This window comes from Hakea prostrata, chromosome 11 (assembly GCF_041222555.1).
Source record: "Hakea prostrata isolate BN-2017 chromosome 11, UWA_Hpros_2, whole genome shotgun sequence".
NCBI lineage: Eukaryota > Viridiplantae > Streptophyta > Magnoliopsida > Proteales > Proteaceae > Hakea > Hakea prostrata.
Genome location: NC_142610.1, coordinates 5,416,887 through 5,435,958, shown reverse-complemented (window position 1 = coordinate 5,435,958; position 19,072 = coordinate 5,416,887). Strand labels below are relative to the sequence as shown.

The 19,072-nt window shown below is 39.8% G+C and overlaps 1 protein-coding gene and 1 pseudogene across 1 annotated transcript in view; one reads left to right on the top strand and one right to left on the bottom strand.

Annotated features, from left to right (window-relative positions):
• Positions 1–326: 326 nt before the first annotated feature.
• LOC148999735 (caffeoylshikimate esterase-like) lies at positions 327–1,035 on the bottom strand (annotated as a pseudogene).
• Positions 1,036–4,177: 3,142 nt separating this feature from the next.
• Positions 4,178–19,072, top strand: part of LOC148999734 (DHHC-type zinc finger family protein) — a 28,626-nt gene continuing 13,731 nt past the window's right edge. The window contains exons 1-6 of the mRNA XM_089139417.1: positions 4,178–4,490; positions 4,592–4,706; positions 12,453–12,527; positions 12,638–12,709; positions 12,970–13,104; positions 18,584–18,617. Of these exons, the coding sequence (XP_088995543.1) occupies positions 4,397–4,490; positions 4,592–4,706; positions 12,453–12,527; positions 12,638–12,709; positions 12,970–13,104; positions 18,584–18,617 (525 nt within the window). The 5' untranslated portion in view covers positions 4,178–4,396. The remainder of the gene's footprint in view (positions 4,491–4,591; positions 4,707–12,452; positions 12,528–12,637; positions 12,710–12,969; positions 13,105–18,583; positions 18,618–19,072) is intronic.

The following is a 19,072-nucleotide window of genomic DNA, read 5'->3' as shown; positions in this document are numbered from 1 at the left end:
ATGGATCTTTAGCACTCAACCAACCCTGCATTGGCCGAATGTGTATTTTATTTTTTGAGCAAATTACACTGACACCCCAAAATGAAGGCTTTAAAACATTGACACCCCACTTTATGTTTTAAAAACACAAACACCCCATTCATTAAACACACTAGTCCATTCCCGTTAGTAAAACCATTAACCCACTGTTCATTTTTCTTTAATTCTAAAAATGCCCTTACCCTATCTATTCTCTCACCTCACTCGGATCTCCTCTGCTTCACTTGTCCACCTTCACTTCCGGTAGCACCAGTAACGCCGCCGCCTGCCGCCTGCCGCCTCCTCCACTAACGCTGGGCTCTAGTTCGGAGCCAATTACGACCTCGCTGAAGACCATGTCGACGCTCTCTTGTGGTTCACCGATGAGCTGATGCAACAACCAAGGGTGGATTCGAATCGTCTTGTCCTTGTTGGAAGTGCGTCGATAGAGCTCTTCGACACAAGCCGGGTCACAAAGCACATCTTGCTCGCCGTGAACGATGAGCATCGGCAAATCCCACCTCTTCAAACCTCCCTTGAAGCTCCTTCGAAACCCTAAGCAGCTCCCCGGCCGTAGCAGCTCTCTGCTTCGCCGTGCTAGCTCCGCCTGGGGGAAGCCATTCCCAACTTCCTCTTCCACTCCTCCTTGAAAGAAACCTCCATAATGTTCCCTTTCGTAGGAACAATCTGCCACATCAGAACCACAGCCGCCACGAGCGACAGTAGGTGTTCGAGCGGCCATGGAGGCTTGATCTTGTCGCTCACTCCACACATAGCGCCATTCAAGACGATGCTGTCCCAAGGTTTGTTGGTGCTGCCGGGTTGCTTTCCCCGGAGGTGGATGAGCAGAGCAATGGCGCCGCCTAGGGATTCAACATAGAGGAAGGAAGGGAGAGAGGGATACTGGGCCCTAAAGGAGTCAAAGTAGGCGATGCAGTCGTCGACGACGGGGTTGATGTTGGGAATATGGTTCGGGAGACCGTTGGAGAAGCCGTGACCTTGGTGGTCGATTGCACATGTACAACAATTAACAGACAATTACTTTAAGCGCTGGAGGTTGTACAACACTACGCGCCTGCTGCGGTCGCCTTCTTCTGCTGGTGGTGGGGGGGGGGCGAAAGAGCACATCAGTACATAATAGATGCTTTAATTGTTTCATTTCCCATAATTTTTCTGATTTGAAGATCTCTGGCTTGAACGACTTATTCTTTAGGCGAAGAAACTGTAGGTTCCATAGATTGCAAATTGACTCCAAGAGTGTTGAAAATGCTTTGTAATTAATTCTCAGGTATCTCAGAAGGATTAATCTCTTAATTTCACTGGTGTCTGTTAAATCCACACCTAAATCTAATACTCGAAGTGAGGTGTTTGCAAGCAGAGGACCCCAACATATTCTTTCCGGTGGAAAATCCAATCTCATAAAAGATCTGGAAATGAAGTGTGTCTTGTACAATCCTCGTGCTGCGATTCGGTTTGCTTTCAGAGGAATTGTCTCAAATTCTGCCATCTCGAATAAATTCTCTTCAGTCGCCTTAATTCTACAGAAATTTATCAACTGAAACTGCTTAGAAATGGTAATCTCTTTGGTTTCCCCATCCCAATGCTTACTTACAACTTCAACCAGCTCCCGATTAATGAGTTCATTCACGTATTTTTCTGCAACACTAGTGCAATCTACCATTCCTTCCACTTGGGTCTTTAGTGGTTCCACAACAAGACGCTTTGCAATTAACAATTCTTAAATATGGTGAAGCAACACGAATTCAAAACCCCGAGATAGAGAAGGCACAGCTTCAGGTGATCTGGTAAGTTGTTGTATATCAATTCCCAAGAGGACAAAGGAGGCGTTAGTGGAGGAGGCAGCGGGCGGCGGTGTTGCTGGTGCTACCGGAGGTGAAGGTGGATAGGTGAAGCAGAGGAGATCCGAGTGAGGTGAGAGAATAGATAGGGTAAGGGCATTTTTGGAATTAAAGAAAAATGAATAGTGGGTTATTGGTTTTACTAACAGAATGGACTAGTGTGTTTAATGAATGGGGTGTTTGTGTTTTTAAAACATAAAGTGGGGTGTCAATGTTTTAAAGCTTTCATTTTGGGGTATCAGTGTAATTTGCTCTTATTTTTTTGGGTATAACCTCCATCTTGTTCTTAGACTATTCATTTAGAATGGCTACAAGTGAAGTGTCAAACAACGTTCATGATCATGGGACACCTGTTGATGAAAAAAAAAAAAAAAAAAAAAAAGAGATTACAGTTTGAATCATATCCAATCTCCTTAAAGATAGGGATACAAATTTGAATTCAGTTGGATATTTCGAATTGCTCTTAGAGTTCATATCAGACTCCACAACTATAATCCAAGTAATACTCTATTGGCAGATAAAATTCCACTTCCTAGGAAGTTAGCAACAATCATAGAGTTCCATTCAAACTCCATTATTGCACGGTTAAGGTAACTTTTCCTCGTTAACAGGTACACACTATTGAGTTACTCTCTCTAGCATTGAGAGCTCTACAAGTTATTTTCTTCTCCTAAAACTATGCACTTCCACTAACTTGTTCATCGGAGACGTTCCTCAACCAACACGATCGAGTACATTTTTTGCAGGTTGTTCGCTTTGCCAAACGGATTTTTGCAACAATATCCTACCATGAACTTTAGGTCATTGATAACACTTCTCATTCTTGACCGTACCAGAGCCATGAAACAAAATTGATTCTACGGAGAGAATTTATAGACCCAAAAAATATATATAATAATTTAAAAACTTAGACTTCGATTTTTGAAATGAAGAACAATGTCTTAAAGAAGAATGAAAGAGATGAAGAACAACTTCAAATATTAAGCGTGATAAGGAAGATTTTTCATCCTTTTCCTAAGTGTCCCTAATTTAAATTATTTCCATGTTATCTCCTCCTATTATTCGAATTATTTTCATACTATTTCATGCTTTCATTTCATTAGTATCCTAATTTGGCTTGATTGGTTTTTCTATTGAAACATTTATATACATTGTATAAGAAAACCGAAGGGATTTTAGGAAAATACGTAATTTACTATTTTAACCCCACAAACACACATTAAGAGCACGTTTCTTTTAAAATACCGCAAAAAACAACTAAAATACATTTTCACAAAAAAGTTGAAAGCAAGTCTCCATTTGTTTTTGGTTTTTGTATTTTTCAACCTCTTTTAAATAGATATAGGCTGAATAAATAACCTTTCTATATATATATATATATATATTGGTCAAAAATTAAAAGAAAAACTATACCATATAGTGCTTGAGTTTGAATGTTTATTTATCTCATAGCTAATAAAGCAAAACAAATCGAGGTGCTTGTTGCTATCAAATGAGTTTTGAAAAAAGCAAAGTGAAATTCACTACAAGAAGTCAAATGAATCGAAGAGACAGATAAAAAAGGATCTTAAATGAAAGCCCTATGCGAGATGATGACGGATCTCCAGCTAAATGTTATATTCAATCGCCTTCGACACCGAAAAATTAATAATTTGTGCTACATGGCTTCCCCTCTTCTCTTTTGGGATGTTGGTTGAAACTAATTTCCTTTTTACTTTTGTTTTTTTTTCTTCTACTCAGTCATTTTATATTATAATAAAAAATTAAATTAAGGGTATATTGATTTCTTCAAATTAACTAACGAATTCTTAGAAAAAGGGGCATTACTAATTTGACATATTGTTGGGATTTGGAATAAGTATGCTTTTCATCAATTATCTTGAGGTATTCTTGAACCTTTTCTCATCTAGTTAAATAATATAATTACTTATACATAAATATATTTTGAAAAAAAGAAAGGAAAAAAAAAATTCTAATTGCTTATGTTGAAAGTTGAAGGTGTTCCGGATTGTTAACTCTGTTCTTCATAACCGGCGATCTCCGGACTTCATCAGACGCCTATCGCCGGTAATCACTCATTCTTTAATTAATTTGATTTTGTGCTTTTTGTTTTTCAAGTAAAATCATAACTTTGAATCAGATTAATACAAAATTTAACACAATTCAGACATTTTATTATGTTCAAATGATCTGGGTAGGTCCACATTGACGTGAAAAATACTAAAAGATTATCATAATTCTATATGCCACCATGAAAATACACGTCTTTTGATTTGGAATTTTTTAATAGAAAACGCAGAAAAGAACCCTGATTGAAAACCCAAATTACCAGTCATGTCTGTGCAGTTAGTTCAAGAATGTTATTTGACGGTTCGGTCGATGCGGGCTGGCATGCGTACATCCGAGCTCTTTATGGTTTTGAGATAATTTTGATGTCTTCATTATTGCAATTAACAAGAGGGGAGTAAGGGACTATCTTCAGGAACTCGCCTTGATTTTTCTTTGTTGGTCGGGTTTTGATGATGATTTGGGGTTTTTGCTGCCCTGCCCGTGAGACGAGAGATCAGTCAGGAAGTGGAAGTTGTCATCTCTTCCCATGTCTCGCTGATCCTGGTAAAAGTTTTTTCGTTTTGATTTTTTGACATGGGTAGGCATTTATTTTGTCCATTTCTTTGAAATTTTGATTTATTTTAATTACTTTTTGTGGGTTTCAGCTCGGAGATCTTCACTGGGTCTCAAAGTGGCTTTGGTGATGCTCCATTTCGTATTTGTTGGTGTTATCTTTCTATTCGATAGGGATTTGATAGAGAAAACAAGAAAAGAACCATGGTACTTTCTCCTCCTCTGTCTTCTTGTTCTTAGTTGAATGATATTTTCTTCTATTTCTATATGTCTTTTCATGTTTTCCTTTTTGCTGTTTTTTTAGGCAGACCAATAGGTTCTACCCTATGAATGAGAAGTAATAATCTTGGTTAGAGTTTTCTGCTATATATAATGAAGCTTTATTGTTTAAGCTGTGTAGTGGACTATTTCAAATCCTAATCCCTACACCTCATTAGCTTGTCAATATGAGATTTAACACCGAACACAAGCCTTTATCAAAATGCTCTTACTTAAATCAGTCCCTCTGTATCCATTCTCTAGAAAGCGTTAAAGATTCTTAGCAGAATCATCATCTGATGATATTTCCTTTCTTGGTTAACAACTTCTATCCTTTCATTGTACTTCAATGCAATTGCTTGCATCCTGTGAAAGGGCATAAAATTTTTAGATAGTATGATCAAATATAGCATGGAGGTGTGAAGAAGAAGATGAAACATCGGGATCATTTAAGTAATGTAAGGCCTCTTGGACAACTTTCACATCCAAACTCATCAGATAATAAGAAGGCCAGATATTCACTATCTAACGAATGCAGGCTGAAAAGAAAACAAGAGATTTCTTTTTTTTGGGGGGGTGTTTGGGAGGGGGAGAGAAAACTTTATATTTCCTCTTATAGAACTGACCAACCTGATCTCTCTCAGCATCTGAACTAGTTTTATTTTTAACAGTGTTGCACGAGGAGATCTCCCTCCGTATACTGATCAGCAAAGTGTGCTGGATGTAAAGGGTATAGCAAGAAAGAAAAGGGTAAGGGGTTTGGTTTCTTGTTGCTGCAAGAAAAGAAGACAAGGGGGATTCTAGGGTTTGTGCAAGAGAGGAAAGGGGAGGGGAATGGCTGCTATGGCCTAGGGAGGAAGGGGAAGGGGGCTGGGGTGTGTACTTACTTGGAAAAGATACTGGAGTTGAAGGAGGCTTGCTGGTCTGTTGAATAAGGCTGCTGCAACTTGAATCAAGACTCAAATCCGCCATGGCCCTCCCAAAGAGAACCACAACCTGTTTCCCACAAACAATATTCAATCTTTATTCAATGCAGACAAAAATTTACAACCATCGACTGGCTTATTTATAGCCTTACATAAAAAAGAAAGAACTTAACTTAAACTGGGAGACTTTATTTGGAATCAACTAAAATTTAGAAATCTACATAACTTTAACTTAGGATACCCTGTTTACAAATAGATAATAACCACACAAACTAAAGGAACTCTTCTTGAAATAAAAGACTAAGTTTTCTGAAAGAATCCTAATTTAGAGAAAGACTCCTAAGTATACAAGACTATGAAAATAGGAGTAAATCCTGAAATTAAACCCCAGATAATGAGGGCTGAAAATGAAATTGACCAAATTACCCTTGTTTGAGGGTTCAGCTGGCCATAGGTGCACCACCTTGCAGTGGCCTTGGGGCCCACAGCAGGGTTTGGGCAAGGGAGTGATCCTTGTTCACATCATAATGTATCCCATTCCCCTTCCATCTCACCCTTTTCATTTTGCTGTTCTTAAATTTTTGGATATCCTAAGACACTAAAATTTCCAAGTCACATCTACACCAATCTGATTATTGAAATCAACTCAAACTTGGAGGAACCTTTCCCCCATATTATGTCTACTTTCCCTCCAAGAGTCAGCCCATTTTCATCAGCCAAACAGTAGAAACATCAATCTCTAATTTTAAACCGTAATTTGAACTTCAAGCTAAGGTGGGTTTTGCTGAGATCTTGTATGAACTGACCCTCATTCAATTGAGGCTACATCAGTTTGTGAAGTATACCTTTTTGATATGACTTTGGAATTAGTTTACATCATTCTTACAATTATTGCCACTAAAGTAATGCAACAGATGTCGATGGTGTTTGGATTTCTGATGTCAATGGCATCAAGAGTGAGGCGGTCTCTTTCTTCTCCTTCTCACCCTCCTCCCTTGGCCTCCCCTCCCCCCTAATCACACAAATAAATTTATCCTTGGGTCCCTCCTTGACTCACTGCTGGCCATTCTTTCCAATGCTGAAATCCTTGGTGCCATTAACTCCCACAAGCCCAATAGAGCTACTGGTCTTGATGGCTTAAGTATGGGAATTTTCAAAGCTTACAAGAACTTCTTGGAAGATGATCTCATCAATGCGGTCCATAACTTATTCTCCAACCTCTCTCAGCTCTCTTCGGTCAGCTGAACCTTTCTTTACCTCACCCTTTATTGTGTATCCTCCCTCTCTGATTTTTGGCTACCTCCCTTTGTAATCTTCTTTATAAGTCCATTACAAAAAGTTCTATCTAATCGCATCCGGTTCGTCATCCCTTACCTTGTCAGCAAAAACCAAATGCCTTCATTGTAGGTAGGAGTATCGTTGACAACATTCTTCTTTGTGTTAAGCTTGTAGAGGTATTTGACCGCTCCTCACACTCTTCGGCGGCCTTCCTTAAAATTGATCTCCACAAAGTCTTTGACTCCATCCGTTGGGGCTTCATCCTTGACGCCTTTTCCTTTATGGGGTTCCCTCCCCCTTTATTTGTTGGATTGAAGTTTGCATCTCATCCCCTATTTCTTTGTTATCACTAATGCATTCTCTCTCAGCTTCTTCCCCTCCTAATGGGAATCCGCCACTGTTGCTTCCTATCCCTTTTCTACCTCGCTCTTGAGGGCCCTTTGCGCATCATCCAATCTAATATTTATCGGCATCTCATCTCTCTCTCTCTCATCATTAAGGGTAAAGCCCTCAGCCTCTCTCACGTCACGATCTCATGATTTCTACAAAACCTCCCATTCCTCCATCTCTACCATCTCTCCTTACTCACCCTCTCTGAATCCCGCTCTGGTCTTTGTGTCAACTTGCAGAAGTTCCTTCTCTGCTTGGTAGGTTTCATTGATTCTACTAAAGTTGCTATCCTATAGCTCACATGCTTCTCCTTTGGCACCTTTCCTGGCTTCTTCCTTGGTTTCCCCCTCATTTTGGGTCACCTCACTAATCACCATTGCTCGTCCATGCTCGACCAAATTTGGAAGAAACTCCATCTTTGGTAGGGTAGACTTCTCTTGTTCATTGGTAGGAAGGTTCTGATTAGACTGGTCCTCCATTCTCCTACCCCTATTGATGTGGTATCTTCTCCTTGCTCAAGCCACAATTTGTGCCATGGATCCCTCTTTTGTGCATTTCTTTGGAAAGGTTAAGACTCCCCTAGGTTTGTCCACCCCATCGTTTGGTCTGTCAACCCAAATCTGAGGGCGGTCTTGGATTCTGCAGGATTCGTGACTATAATGTACTAGCCTGCTTAAGCTCATTTAGAAAATCTCTATTGAGCATGACTCTATTTGGGTCCACTATGTTTGCCTCTACTTGTTGCGACATGACTCCATTTGGACTGCCTCACTGCCCCTTAACCTTGGAGGAAGATCCTCATTCTTAGACCCCTGCCCTGCTTGCTTTTTCCACTCAAATAGCCAATGGTGCTTCCACCTGCTTCTAGCTTGACCTATGGTATCCTCTTTAATCTCTTGGGTCCTCATTGTCTCATTTAGGTGTGGTCTAACCTCTCCACCACTTCACCCCATCCCTTGAGACTGTATCACTTGGTTACCCTCCCCTTCTGGACCTTATCTACCACCCTTCCCCTTCCCCCTATTTGCTTGACACGCCCTGATTTGGTTCAGAGGCCACATCCACTGCTGTGCCTACTTGATGTGAACAGGGGCACCACCTAGCCAAAACCCTGTTATGGCCCCCAAGGCCCCACCCAGATGGCACACTTAGGGCTGGATGAACCCCAAAAAGAGGCACTTGGGGTTTTTAGCCCTAATTAGCTGCTGATTTTAATTTCAGAGTTTTAATTTTCTGAGTCCAAATATGTGTTGAAGTCTTAGTTTGAGTTTGTAGTTGAGTTCAAAATTGTTTTGAAGTCTTAGTTTGAGTTTGTAGCTGAGTTCTTGTGGCATAAGGAGTCTTTCTTTTAAGTAGGACTCTTTTGTAGTTGAGTTCTTGTGGCATAAGGAGTCTTTCTTTTAAGTAGGATCCTTTGTGGATAATTAGATCTTTTATTTTAAATCAAGTTCTTTTATTTTATGTGGCCGTTAATTAATTGTAAAGGGCACCCTATTTTATGAAGTAAACCTAGTTGAGTCTAAGTTAAGCATCCCGTGTAGAGTTAGGTTCTTTCTTTCTTGATTTAAGGCTATAAATAAGCCTTTTTCTCTTTGTAAAAAATAGTCTGCATTGAATAAGAATTGAAGATCTCTTGTGGGAAATTTGGTCGTGGCCTTCTTGGGAGGACCACAGTGGATTCTTAGTGTCTTGATTCGAGTACAGCAACCATTCTTCAGCAAGCCAGCAGCGTTCCTCCACTTTCAGCAGTCTCCAAGTAAGTACACAACCCCAGCCCTTCCCATTTCATGATTCATCCCTAACCCAACACAGCCCTCCCCTTCCCTGTCTCTCTCTTGCACTAGCTAGGAAACCCCACCCCTTTCATTTACAGACCCTTAATTCCCCTATCCCACCCTGCCAGCCCCGAGGGGCCCCCTCCTCCTCCTCCGCTTCTACCTTGGCGCGCCCACCTTCCCTCCTCCTCCTCGCTCTACCTTGCGGCCCTCCTTTCCCTTTACTCCTCTCCCCCCCCCTTCTCTCTGCTCTGACTTGTGGCAAAACAGAAACAGAAAAGAAAGGGGGGAGAAAAATGGAGAAGAAAGAAAAGAAAGAAAGATTAGAGAGGTTGTCCAAGATTTTGCCTAGAACCTTTTTTAATCTCAGAGATCAAGCCCATAGCTACTCCAAACCTTCCAAGATCAATCCCTTCTATCCTCTTTCAACACTTGGGTGATTTTGGGTCCCTCAAAACTATCCCATAGGGATTTGATAAAACCCTAATTTTACCTAATTTGTTAATTGAGCTTTCCATATTAATTTTAAATTGATCCTTTTCATCCCATACTAGTTTGAAACAATTCTTTCCAACCATATTAATCCAAAGTCTTCCCACGTGAATCTAGTAAAACCCTGACATCTATCCAAATCTTCCCATAACCTTTCCTTTTAGTTTCCAAGTTATCTTAAATCACCTATTAGCTTTTTGATACTTACTAGCTGTTTGGTTGAAAGATTCTGGGCAAACCCTTAATTTTAGTGAATTCATCTAAGAAGAAACTCTAACCCTAAAGGGTTTACATCACGACTTGGAGAGCCTTTAACCTTTGCTTCTCTATCCAGTCTTTCCTTATTCTCCGGCACCTAAATTTCAACCCGAATTGCATTTGTGTTGGAACGGCCCAAAGATGTGGATCACCTCTTCTTCTCTAGCCGTTCTCTTGCTCCTTGTGGGTGAAAGCTGTTGTCACAATTTGGCCCTGTGCCAAACACTCCTTTGGACTCTTTAGGGATTGGGTTTGGTTTTTGAGACACTTCACAGCGCTACTAATTGCGATTTGGTTGGTAAATTGCTGTTCAACTCATTGATTTGTCACTTATGGGGGGAGTGGAATGTCAGAAGATGGACCTCCACTCAATTTGGAGAGCTATCCGTTTTGATGTTTCTTCTAGATTGCAATCTTTCCCCCATCCCCCAGTGATACCTGGAACAAGATTATTGTTGTCTCTTGGCATCTAGGTTCTTCCTTCTTGCCTGGCTAGTAGGCTGTAATATCCCCCCCCCCTTTTTTTCCTCTCCTCTCTTCTCTTCTCCCCGTTCATTTATCTCCCCCCCCCCCCCCAAAAAAAAAAAAAAAAAAAAAAGAGTAGTGCAACAAATGAGGAGAATCACTGCTCTGGCCTCTTTCTTTCACATCTTTGTCTTCTTGGTCATTCAAGATCCCCATCGAGTTCTTTTCAGGGACTGACCTGCAAATTCTTTAACCCACTAAACCAGCCATTAGTTTACCTTAGGATTAAGCCTCAAGTCCCCTCATTGGTCCTCTCACTCTATCCAAGTTACAGCCTGTTCCTGTTCACAAAGAAAAAAGAAGAAAACCTTCTTTCTTGAACCTTTTGGATTCCTAAGAAATCCAAATTTCAAAGTGAGATATTTTACTCTATCATATCTGTCCATAACTTAGAACATCATCCCCAGTTCCAAGTTTCTTGCAATCTAGCAATTGGATCTTGATAACTCTTGTAAGCCTGACTCTTGATCCTCTACCCACATGGAGATGAAAAGTTTCAAAGCACATGGTTACATTCATGTCACGTGTTCAATCTAAAAACAAAACCATCTTTTGAATGAGGGAGAGAACATTTGGATTCCTACATTTTCAAAATTTTCCTAAAAAGGGAATTTTGTTTTTAGATTGGACACGTGTCAGGAATCTAACCATGTTGGTTGAAAAATTTCTTTTCCATGTAGGTGGAGGATCCGGACTGTATAAGCCTACCCTGACACTCTAAAACCCTAGAGTGTGTAACAAAGCTTTCTCCTAATATTAGGTTGGTTTCATCACATGAGCTTGATTGGAAAGCTGATGTACCTTATTGTTACAAGGCCAGACATCACCTTTGCTGTTGGGGGTTCTGAGTCAGTTCATTGGATGCTGCAGTCTGTTTGTTTGGTATCGCAAAGGTGCTCCAGGCCCCAGGTTAATTTGTCATCCCAATAGACATATGGATCTAGTAGCCTTTCCTGATTTTTTTTTGGGCTGGTTCAACAAGTGACCGACGATCTACTATCAACAAGTGACCGACGATCTACTACACGACATTGTACATTTGTTCGAGGAGATTTGGTCAGATGGTGGACTAAAAAGTAGACTACTATTGCCAGGTCTAGTGCTGAAATTGAGTACAGAGCTATGGCCATTGCTGCTGCTGAATTGATATGTATAATGTATTATATAGTTACTTCTGGAACTGGGATTTCCTGTGGATTCTTCAATGAAGATGTATTGTGACAACCATGCCACTACTTACAATGCTAGTAATCAGGTGTTCCATGAGCACGCTAAACAATGTAGAGGTGGATCATCACTTTGTCAGAGATCCTGTGATGAAGAAGCTGATTGTCACTCCCTTTGTGTCCTCTTCTGATTAGTGATCATTTGGCAGACATGTTTGCCAAGGGACTGTTTGCTTCTAGTTTTCGTACTAATTGTGCCAAGCTGAGCTTGAGTGATTTGTATGCTTCAGCTTGAGGGGGAGTGTTGAAGTTCTGCAATATTTAGGACTCCTTGTCCTATTGGTGACAGCAAGGGCAATTTTGCCTTGGATTCTTCTTTATTAATTTAGGTCTAATTCCCTTGTTTATTCTTGTACTTCTGCTGTCATTAAAATTGGGGCAAAAAAGACGTTTTATAGTATTAAAATTAATATAAATCAGGGGCCTGCGATTAGAGAAGATCATCTAATAACAGGCTGCCTTTTATTGGCTTTTGATAGCTTGTTCCCTTCTCTTCTTATTCTCAGTCTTTCTTCTTCTTCTCTGCTTTTAGTCCAATCACAGGCATGTAGATTTTGACAGGTTTCAAGCTGAACATTTTGCCAAAGTGAATTGAAATGACTGAAATGCTGAATTTTCAGTAATTTCAATTTGAATTTGGAACCATGCACTCTATTTCTTTTCTTTGAGGAAAAAGTTTCTATCATGCATGTAGTGCATATCTCTTGCTTATTTAGTTTTGAATTGTGGAGATTCTGTTTGTTTCTATTGTAGTGATGTCATAATAGTTGATAAAGTTATCAAATTTATACCATGATAGCCACCATTCCTTAACTTTATTCCCAGGTACACTGCTCTGTTCCTGTTTCTCTTTGTGGCAACACTTGCTCAGTACTTCTTCACATCCGGTTCTTCTCCTGGGTATATCTCTGTTTGGTGCATAAAACTTAGCTTTCAGTTCCAATATGAAGTTCAAATTTGTGTTTGGTTAGCTAACATGATTTTTGATATTCATACATGTGTTATATCAGCTATGTCATCGATGCAATGAGAGCCGCTAATGAGACACATGCTATATTTGGGAAGACATCGATGACTTCAAAGTGAGAGCTGATTTTCGTTTATTTTCTAATTGCTGGTCATTTTTTTTTGGGGGTGGGGTGGGGTGGGGTGAGGGGAATTCACGGCAATGGATTTAATTTCATTAAAAATGGGAAAAGTATACACACTTCGGTGTAGACTTGCTTGCTTTTAATCTGTGTCATAAACTATACTAGCATTTACGGCTGTTGGTTACAGAAACTGGTTTATTAACTGATTTTGCGACTTTCTGCTAACTATACTCTTTGTTGGTCAAGAAAAGACAATCTGCTGCAAGAACAAACGGAAACTTGACAATACATATTGAAGGAGACCAGTTTGGAAAAAGCATTTCTAGATCTAATAGTCCATGGACCAAGCTTGTGATGGATTTTTATCCACCTGGATCATCCATCAGGTAAGTGTCATTGAGGTTTTTTTTTGTGGGTAATTTCTGCAGAATAATTGTATACAAATGAACCACACAATGTTGACTATGTGAGATTTCATGGATGTCAGATATTATTCATGTCTATATGAATGCCTTTCGTCCAATTTCTGCCATTGGAGTATGAACGGCATTGAATAAATTTGAATGCACCATACAAGTTCAATGCCTAAAATTGGTTACCAATATGTCATACAATTCAAAGACCAAAATAGGTCTCTGGGTCTTATATTCTTGTTTGTGTGATAATGGTATCAAGTGTTGAGACGATATCAACCAATAGCTGATATGTATTGAGATTGGCCAAGTTGATAAAAAGGAAATATATGAACCGAACCAATATAGGCTAATTTCCTTGACATATAGGCTGGTAAAACTAACATAATTTGAGTTTAAAAGAAAACTTCTCTCTCTGACTATCATTTTGCCCAAAACCTAAGTGGATCCCTTCTTCACTTTTAAAAGGTAGAAGAGGAGTGATTAAGCAAGCAAAAAATTCACAAAAAAACTTGTCAGTTGGAGATTGAATTTCAAAGCCATGGGTTGAAGTATGTTAAAATATTTATATAAGTATTTATTTTCTTAAATCATGGTTCCTTTTCTGAATATCACATCTGAACTAAAAAACTGACCTGGATTCAAATAATCTTGATTGATATTGTATTCTATATCATATAATAATGTTTATTGCTAAGTACCGGTTGCGGCATACTATATTTTTGTTTGATCCGTTACTAGTATAGTTGATATGAACCAGGATATAGGGTTAGGTTGGTTGGAAATTGGAATAATGCCCTAGCTCTAGGCTCACTCCAGGATCCTCTTCCCTGAGAATCAGCAGTCATGCCATTTGGTAGAGGGTTTTATGACAAATTCTAGTGATGCAAGGGGAAGGCTAGGGTTAAGGTGGGTTTGGCCAGGCTTAGGGGTCTAGGTTTTTATTTTTTCAATTCCTAAACCTTCCTGTATTTGTAATTTCAGAACTATAATTTGGAAGTGCGGTGTGAGATTATTAGGTTTTGAAGAATTCGAGAGTTATTGTTTCCTAATAAGAAAGTAAGCTATAGTTAGAGATGGGGAAGGGCTGGAAGTTGGGATTGAAGGTAGGGGATGTAGCTAGGGTTTAATTCTAAAAGGAGAAGGGTTTAGGTCAAGGAGTTAGACTCTTACCGTAAATCTGGAGCTTATTGTTTCTGCAATCCAGATGTGCTGCAAGCTGGGAAAGAAGAAGGGGAAAGGGTAGGATAAGGGCTGGGGTGTCTTGTACTTGGAGATGGAAAAGGGAAGCTGGAATTTCAGAAATTCAGCAAAATCTTCATTCGATGGCTGCTGCAAGTCCCTCCATGGGAACCCACAACTTTCTCACTTGCTCCTTCAATCTCACCTTTATTTTATTAATCATAATCTGATTTGTTACACTGTAGAGAGGCTTATTTATAGCCTTTATAAAGGAAGTCACACTATGACTCCATTTTAGAAGACAAAACTAAAACAACCAATCGACTAAAGACTTTAACTCACACAAGGAGCCTTCATATCTCACTTAGAAGAATCTAAATTGAATTCTAAGAGTAGATATGGAATCCTAAGAAGTAGGACAAAACAAGAGGACTCCTTCACAACTTTGGAATCGTAACCTAACTAGGACTTTGCTATAATTTAGAAAATATGGACTCAAATTCAAAAAGAAAAAAGTAGATCTAAGGTTCGACAAAATGTATTGGTCCCAAGTAAACCCAAATTGGACTCAGCTGAAAAATAGCAAAATTACTAAAATACCCCTGCTGGTACTAGAGGGGCATAGGATTTGGGGAAGCTACCCTAGATCCTAATTCGTCCCTCAATGTAGTTTACATCAATTCTTCCCTTCTTGAAAACATTCATCTTGATACATGTGCCTATCATGTGATTCTAGATCAATTCTTTGGAGATCTTCAGTGTGAACTGGCCCTCGATCTTGTAGTGATGTGGGGGGGGGGGGAGGGTAACATGTGTACAACAACTTGTGTCATTCCTAGGCAAAACTCTAGCAAGGTGGGAACAGTAGGAATGAAATCTTCGAGTCTGGGGACTTTCTTTTCAAAGAATCATGGGGGTAGGGTAAAATCAGTATGCTTGTGCTCGAAATTGCCCGTCATGCTCTTATAATCTTCTTTATCCTTAGCTTCTATTGGCACAGTCATCTTCATCATGTTGTTGTGGACATATCTAGTACAAAATTTAGCTTTGTCTTTTCTCCGATGATTTTAAGGCACATACTCTTATGTCTTCAAGCACATCATCAAGGATTTTTAGGGGAGTGTTTTCAATTACCTTCTTCGCTTCCACTGTGTTAACCTTGTGAAAAAAAAAGGGGAACCAACAACCTACTTTGATTTCTTTGAAAAACTCTCCAATGGCATAGTGGATGTTGCATGGAATAGGGCTAGATCAAGTAACTCTGCTGATGTCACTTCAAAAATTTGGGCAGCAACTCTCTGTCTTTCAAGTCAAGGGGTATGGTGAACTTCAGGTGGAGAAAGTAATTGATGTGAATCCAATTCTAGGGTTTGGGTTTCTTGAAAAGATCTCCTAGAATTAAGGATCCGTCCAGAATCTTTCAGCAATCTAATGAAAAATATGGGAAGGCTAGGTTTATTAAAGCCTAAGATGGATTCTTATGAGATGATGGGAAAACCAAAGTAGTTAGCAAATCCCCATGGGAATGGTTTTCAGATATCGAGAGTCAATATAGGATGTAACAAAATAATGGGGAATGAAAAATATTATTCCTAGGATTGGTAGAAAAGAAGTTAATTAATTTTTTGGATCCATATGGGTAAGATGGAACTTGAAAGAACCCCCCCCCCCCCCCAAAGGGAAAAAAAAAAAAAAAAAAAAATCCCTTTGGTTGAAGAAGGGATTTTATAAATGGGTATGGGTTGAAGGGAGATTTAGGGAAAACTTTGGAGGGGAAACAGTTCAAGAATTTGAAAATCTTGGGCAACTTGATTCTTTCTTCCTCTTTTCTTTTTCTTTCTTTGTTTTTTCTTTGTTTTTCTTTTTTCTTTTCTGTTTTGCTGTTTTCTATTGCTACAAGAAGGAGAGACAGAGAGAGGGAGTCTGAGAGGGTTTGGAGAGAGAAAGGGGGGTCATAAGTCAGGGGAGGGATGAGAGAGGGTCCTGAAGGGGGTCGTAAGGGGGCAGGGGAGGGGATAGGGATGGCGTGGGGGTCAGGGAATGCTGTTGCCCTGGTGTGGCAGCAGGGGGGGGGTAGGGGGTGTCTTGCGTGGGTAGGGGAAGGGGCAGGGGGCTACTGCGATTGAAGGGAGAGGGATGGGGAAGGTGTGCGATTTTTTTTTTGGGGGGGGGGGGGGGAGAAGGACTGGTTTCCCAGGGTTGCACCAGGAAGGGGGGGTGCAGGAAGGCTGCGGCTGACAGAGGAGGCAGGGGAAGGGGATGGGGGCTGTTGTACTTGTTTGCTTGCTGGACTTGAAGAAGAAGATTGAATGCTTTTGGAGATGCTGGAAATAATGCTGGAAATGGTGATCCTTGAACAAAACTCTTGAGTCTCAACCGTGGCCCCCTCACCAAGGAACCATGATCCGTGACTCATACTCAAATTTTATTCAATAAGCTGACTTGCTGAATGACTAAGAAACAATAGGCTATTTATAGCCTACTAAAAGAACTCGACTCTAAGGGGGATTCCTTTATAGATTTGGATCCCACCACATAATCTTGACCCTTCAAATAGAATCTCAGTATCTAAAAGACATGTGCTGAAAATAAAAGATTTGATTACTGGATACTCTACTTAAGGAAGTTCACTTGAAAAAGAACTCCTTAGGTGCTCAACTTTTAACTACTAAAAAAAAAAAATTCTAATGAAAAGCAAACTCATAAAATAGGAACCCTTCTTGTAGAAGAGTCGAGTCTTATCCACACTTAACCAACTAAAACATGTCTCAAATAAGAAGTAAAAACCAAATTGGACTCTAGGATTACATCTGGAATTAATTCCAGCAATAAAAGAGGGCTGAAAATGCCCTAAATACCCCTACTAGGGAGTTTGGCCAGCCTATGGAGGCTTCTTGGTGCCATCTAGGGGCCCCACCTAGAGCTTCGACCAGGGTTCAAACTCGAGGTCACATCACTAATTCTTCAGGCACATCTCCAGCTGATGGTGTTGCTTCAATCTCGACCCAGTAATCTGTTGTAGAGTCTTCTTCAGCTGTCATGGCTTTGTCATCAAGGGGTTGAGTCAAGCCTTGGTCCTTCACTATGTTTGCCTTGTTGTTCTTATCAGTCCCTCTTGGCACTAACTCTGGATGGAGCTTCTGATTTGGTGGAGAAGGTTGATCCTCTGGTTGTGGAGCTAGGCTGTGGTTGTTTTCTTGACTGGACCATTCAGATTCTGTGCATGGAACCCCCAAGTGCTGCGGTTGGGTGCTGGAGTCCTAATGGGTTTTGATGGCCTGTTTCTTCTTAATTACAAGAAGGTTTAGGGGAAGGAGTACAATTCTCTGACACTTGTGGTGATGAAACTTACAAATATTTTCCCTACCCATAATAGTTACATCATTGTCATATAACCAAGACCTCCCTAGAGGCCTAGATTAATGTCTGACAATTTCATGGGGACTACATCACACCAAATTTCCCAAAAATGAGAATAGAGACTAACAGGGACTAAACATCTAAAGAATACCTCTACATGGTCATCATTGAGTTGAGCTACTCAATAGGGATGAGTCTGGAATTTGGCTTTCTGGACAAAGAGCTCAGATGGACAAATAACCTTCTCAAGTAAATCTTTTTAAATGCCATAAATCAAGGAAAGTTTCCCTTGGAAAAAAGAAAAAAAAACCCTAAAGCATAGAGGAACAACCACTCTATCCAAAATTAAGTCAATGAAATTTCTTCGGCCTACAATATGGATCAGCAACTCTATAGTTTGTCTATGTTTGTGCTTAGGTTGCCAAAGCCTAACCTTTTCATGAGCCAACCATGGCCCTTTCTGCAACTCTACAAGTGGACAGTTTGGAAGTTCAATTGCTTTGGGTACTTGATAGGGCCTTGGGATCACAGTATTATGCTACATTGAGGAGAGAGAGAGGGGAGATTAGGGTTGATTAGGGGTTATAAATAGGGGTAAGATGTGAGTAGTAGTTAAGGATTATTTATGTGAGTATTTGGGCAGCCGTAGGCTGAGGGGCAGCAATGTGCTGTGGGGGTGACTGGCACCATTGTAACCAGTTTATCATTGTTCTTCGTTATTCTATCAATTAAATAATATTAGTTTTGCATTCGATTCGTGGGTTCTTATCAGTACTGTTTTCACTTATGGTTTCATGTCTGTGGTTCCATGAAATATGACATCTTATGCATGCAGATTAGTCTTATTCTGTTTAAGGCTTATATTTCATGAATTGTGTAACTAACTATAGAGTACTCTATGTTTCTGCAGAAGCTGGACTTGCACTTACTGTAATATTGTGCAGGTACTGCTACAAGATATTTTCATATCCTTCTTGTAAATGATGATATGGTTCAGCTCATAATTTTGTACAATATGTTATCAAATGCTGCAAATTTTTTTGCCTATGCCGATTGAGATTGACATTTTGTGGAAGTTAAGATTTCATGTGCCAACTTGTTTCTGGCAATTATTAGAAGAAAGATTTTTTTTTTTTGTTTGTGCCATAAGATTCTCTCTATGTTCAGGTGAACATTTTTGTCTTCCAAAACACTTCTGTTGAGAACAACCTGATATGATGGTACCGAAACCTAAAAGCCAATAATAGCAATGAGAAGAAGAGAGTATAAATATAAAAGAGCTGGACCGTGTAAGAGGAATAGCAACAGTTAAACCCAGTAGTACCCCTTAATTGCATTATATAAATAGAAGCAATTTGCACAAAAGGAAAGTAGTCCTAGTAATAGGTTTCCTAGAAAA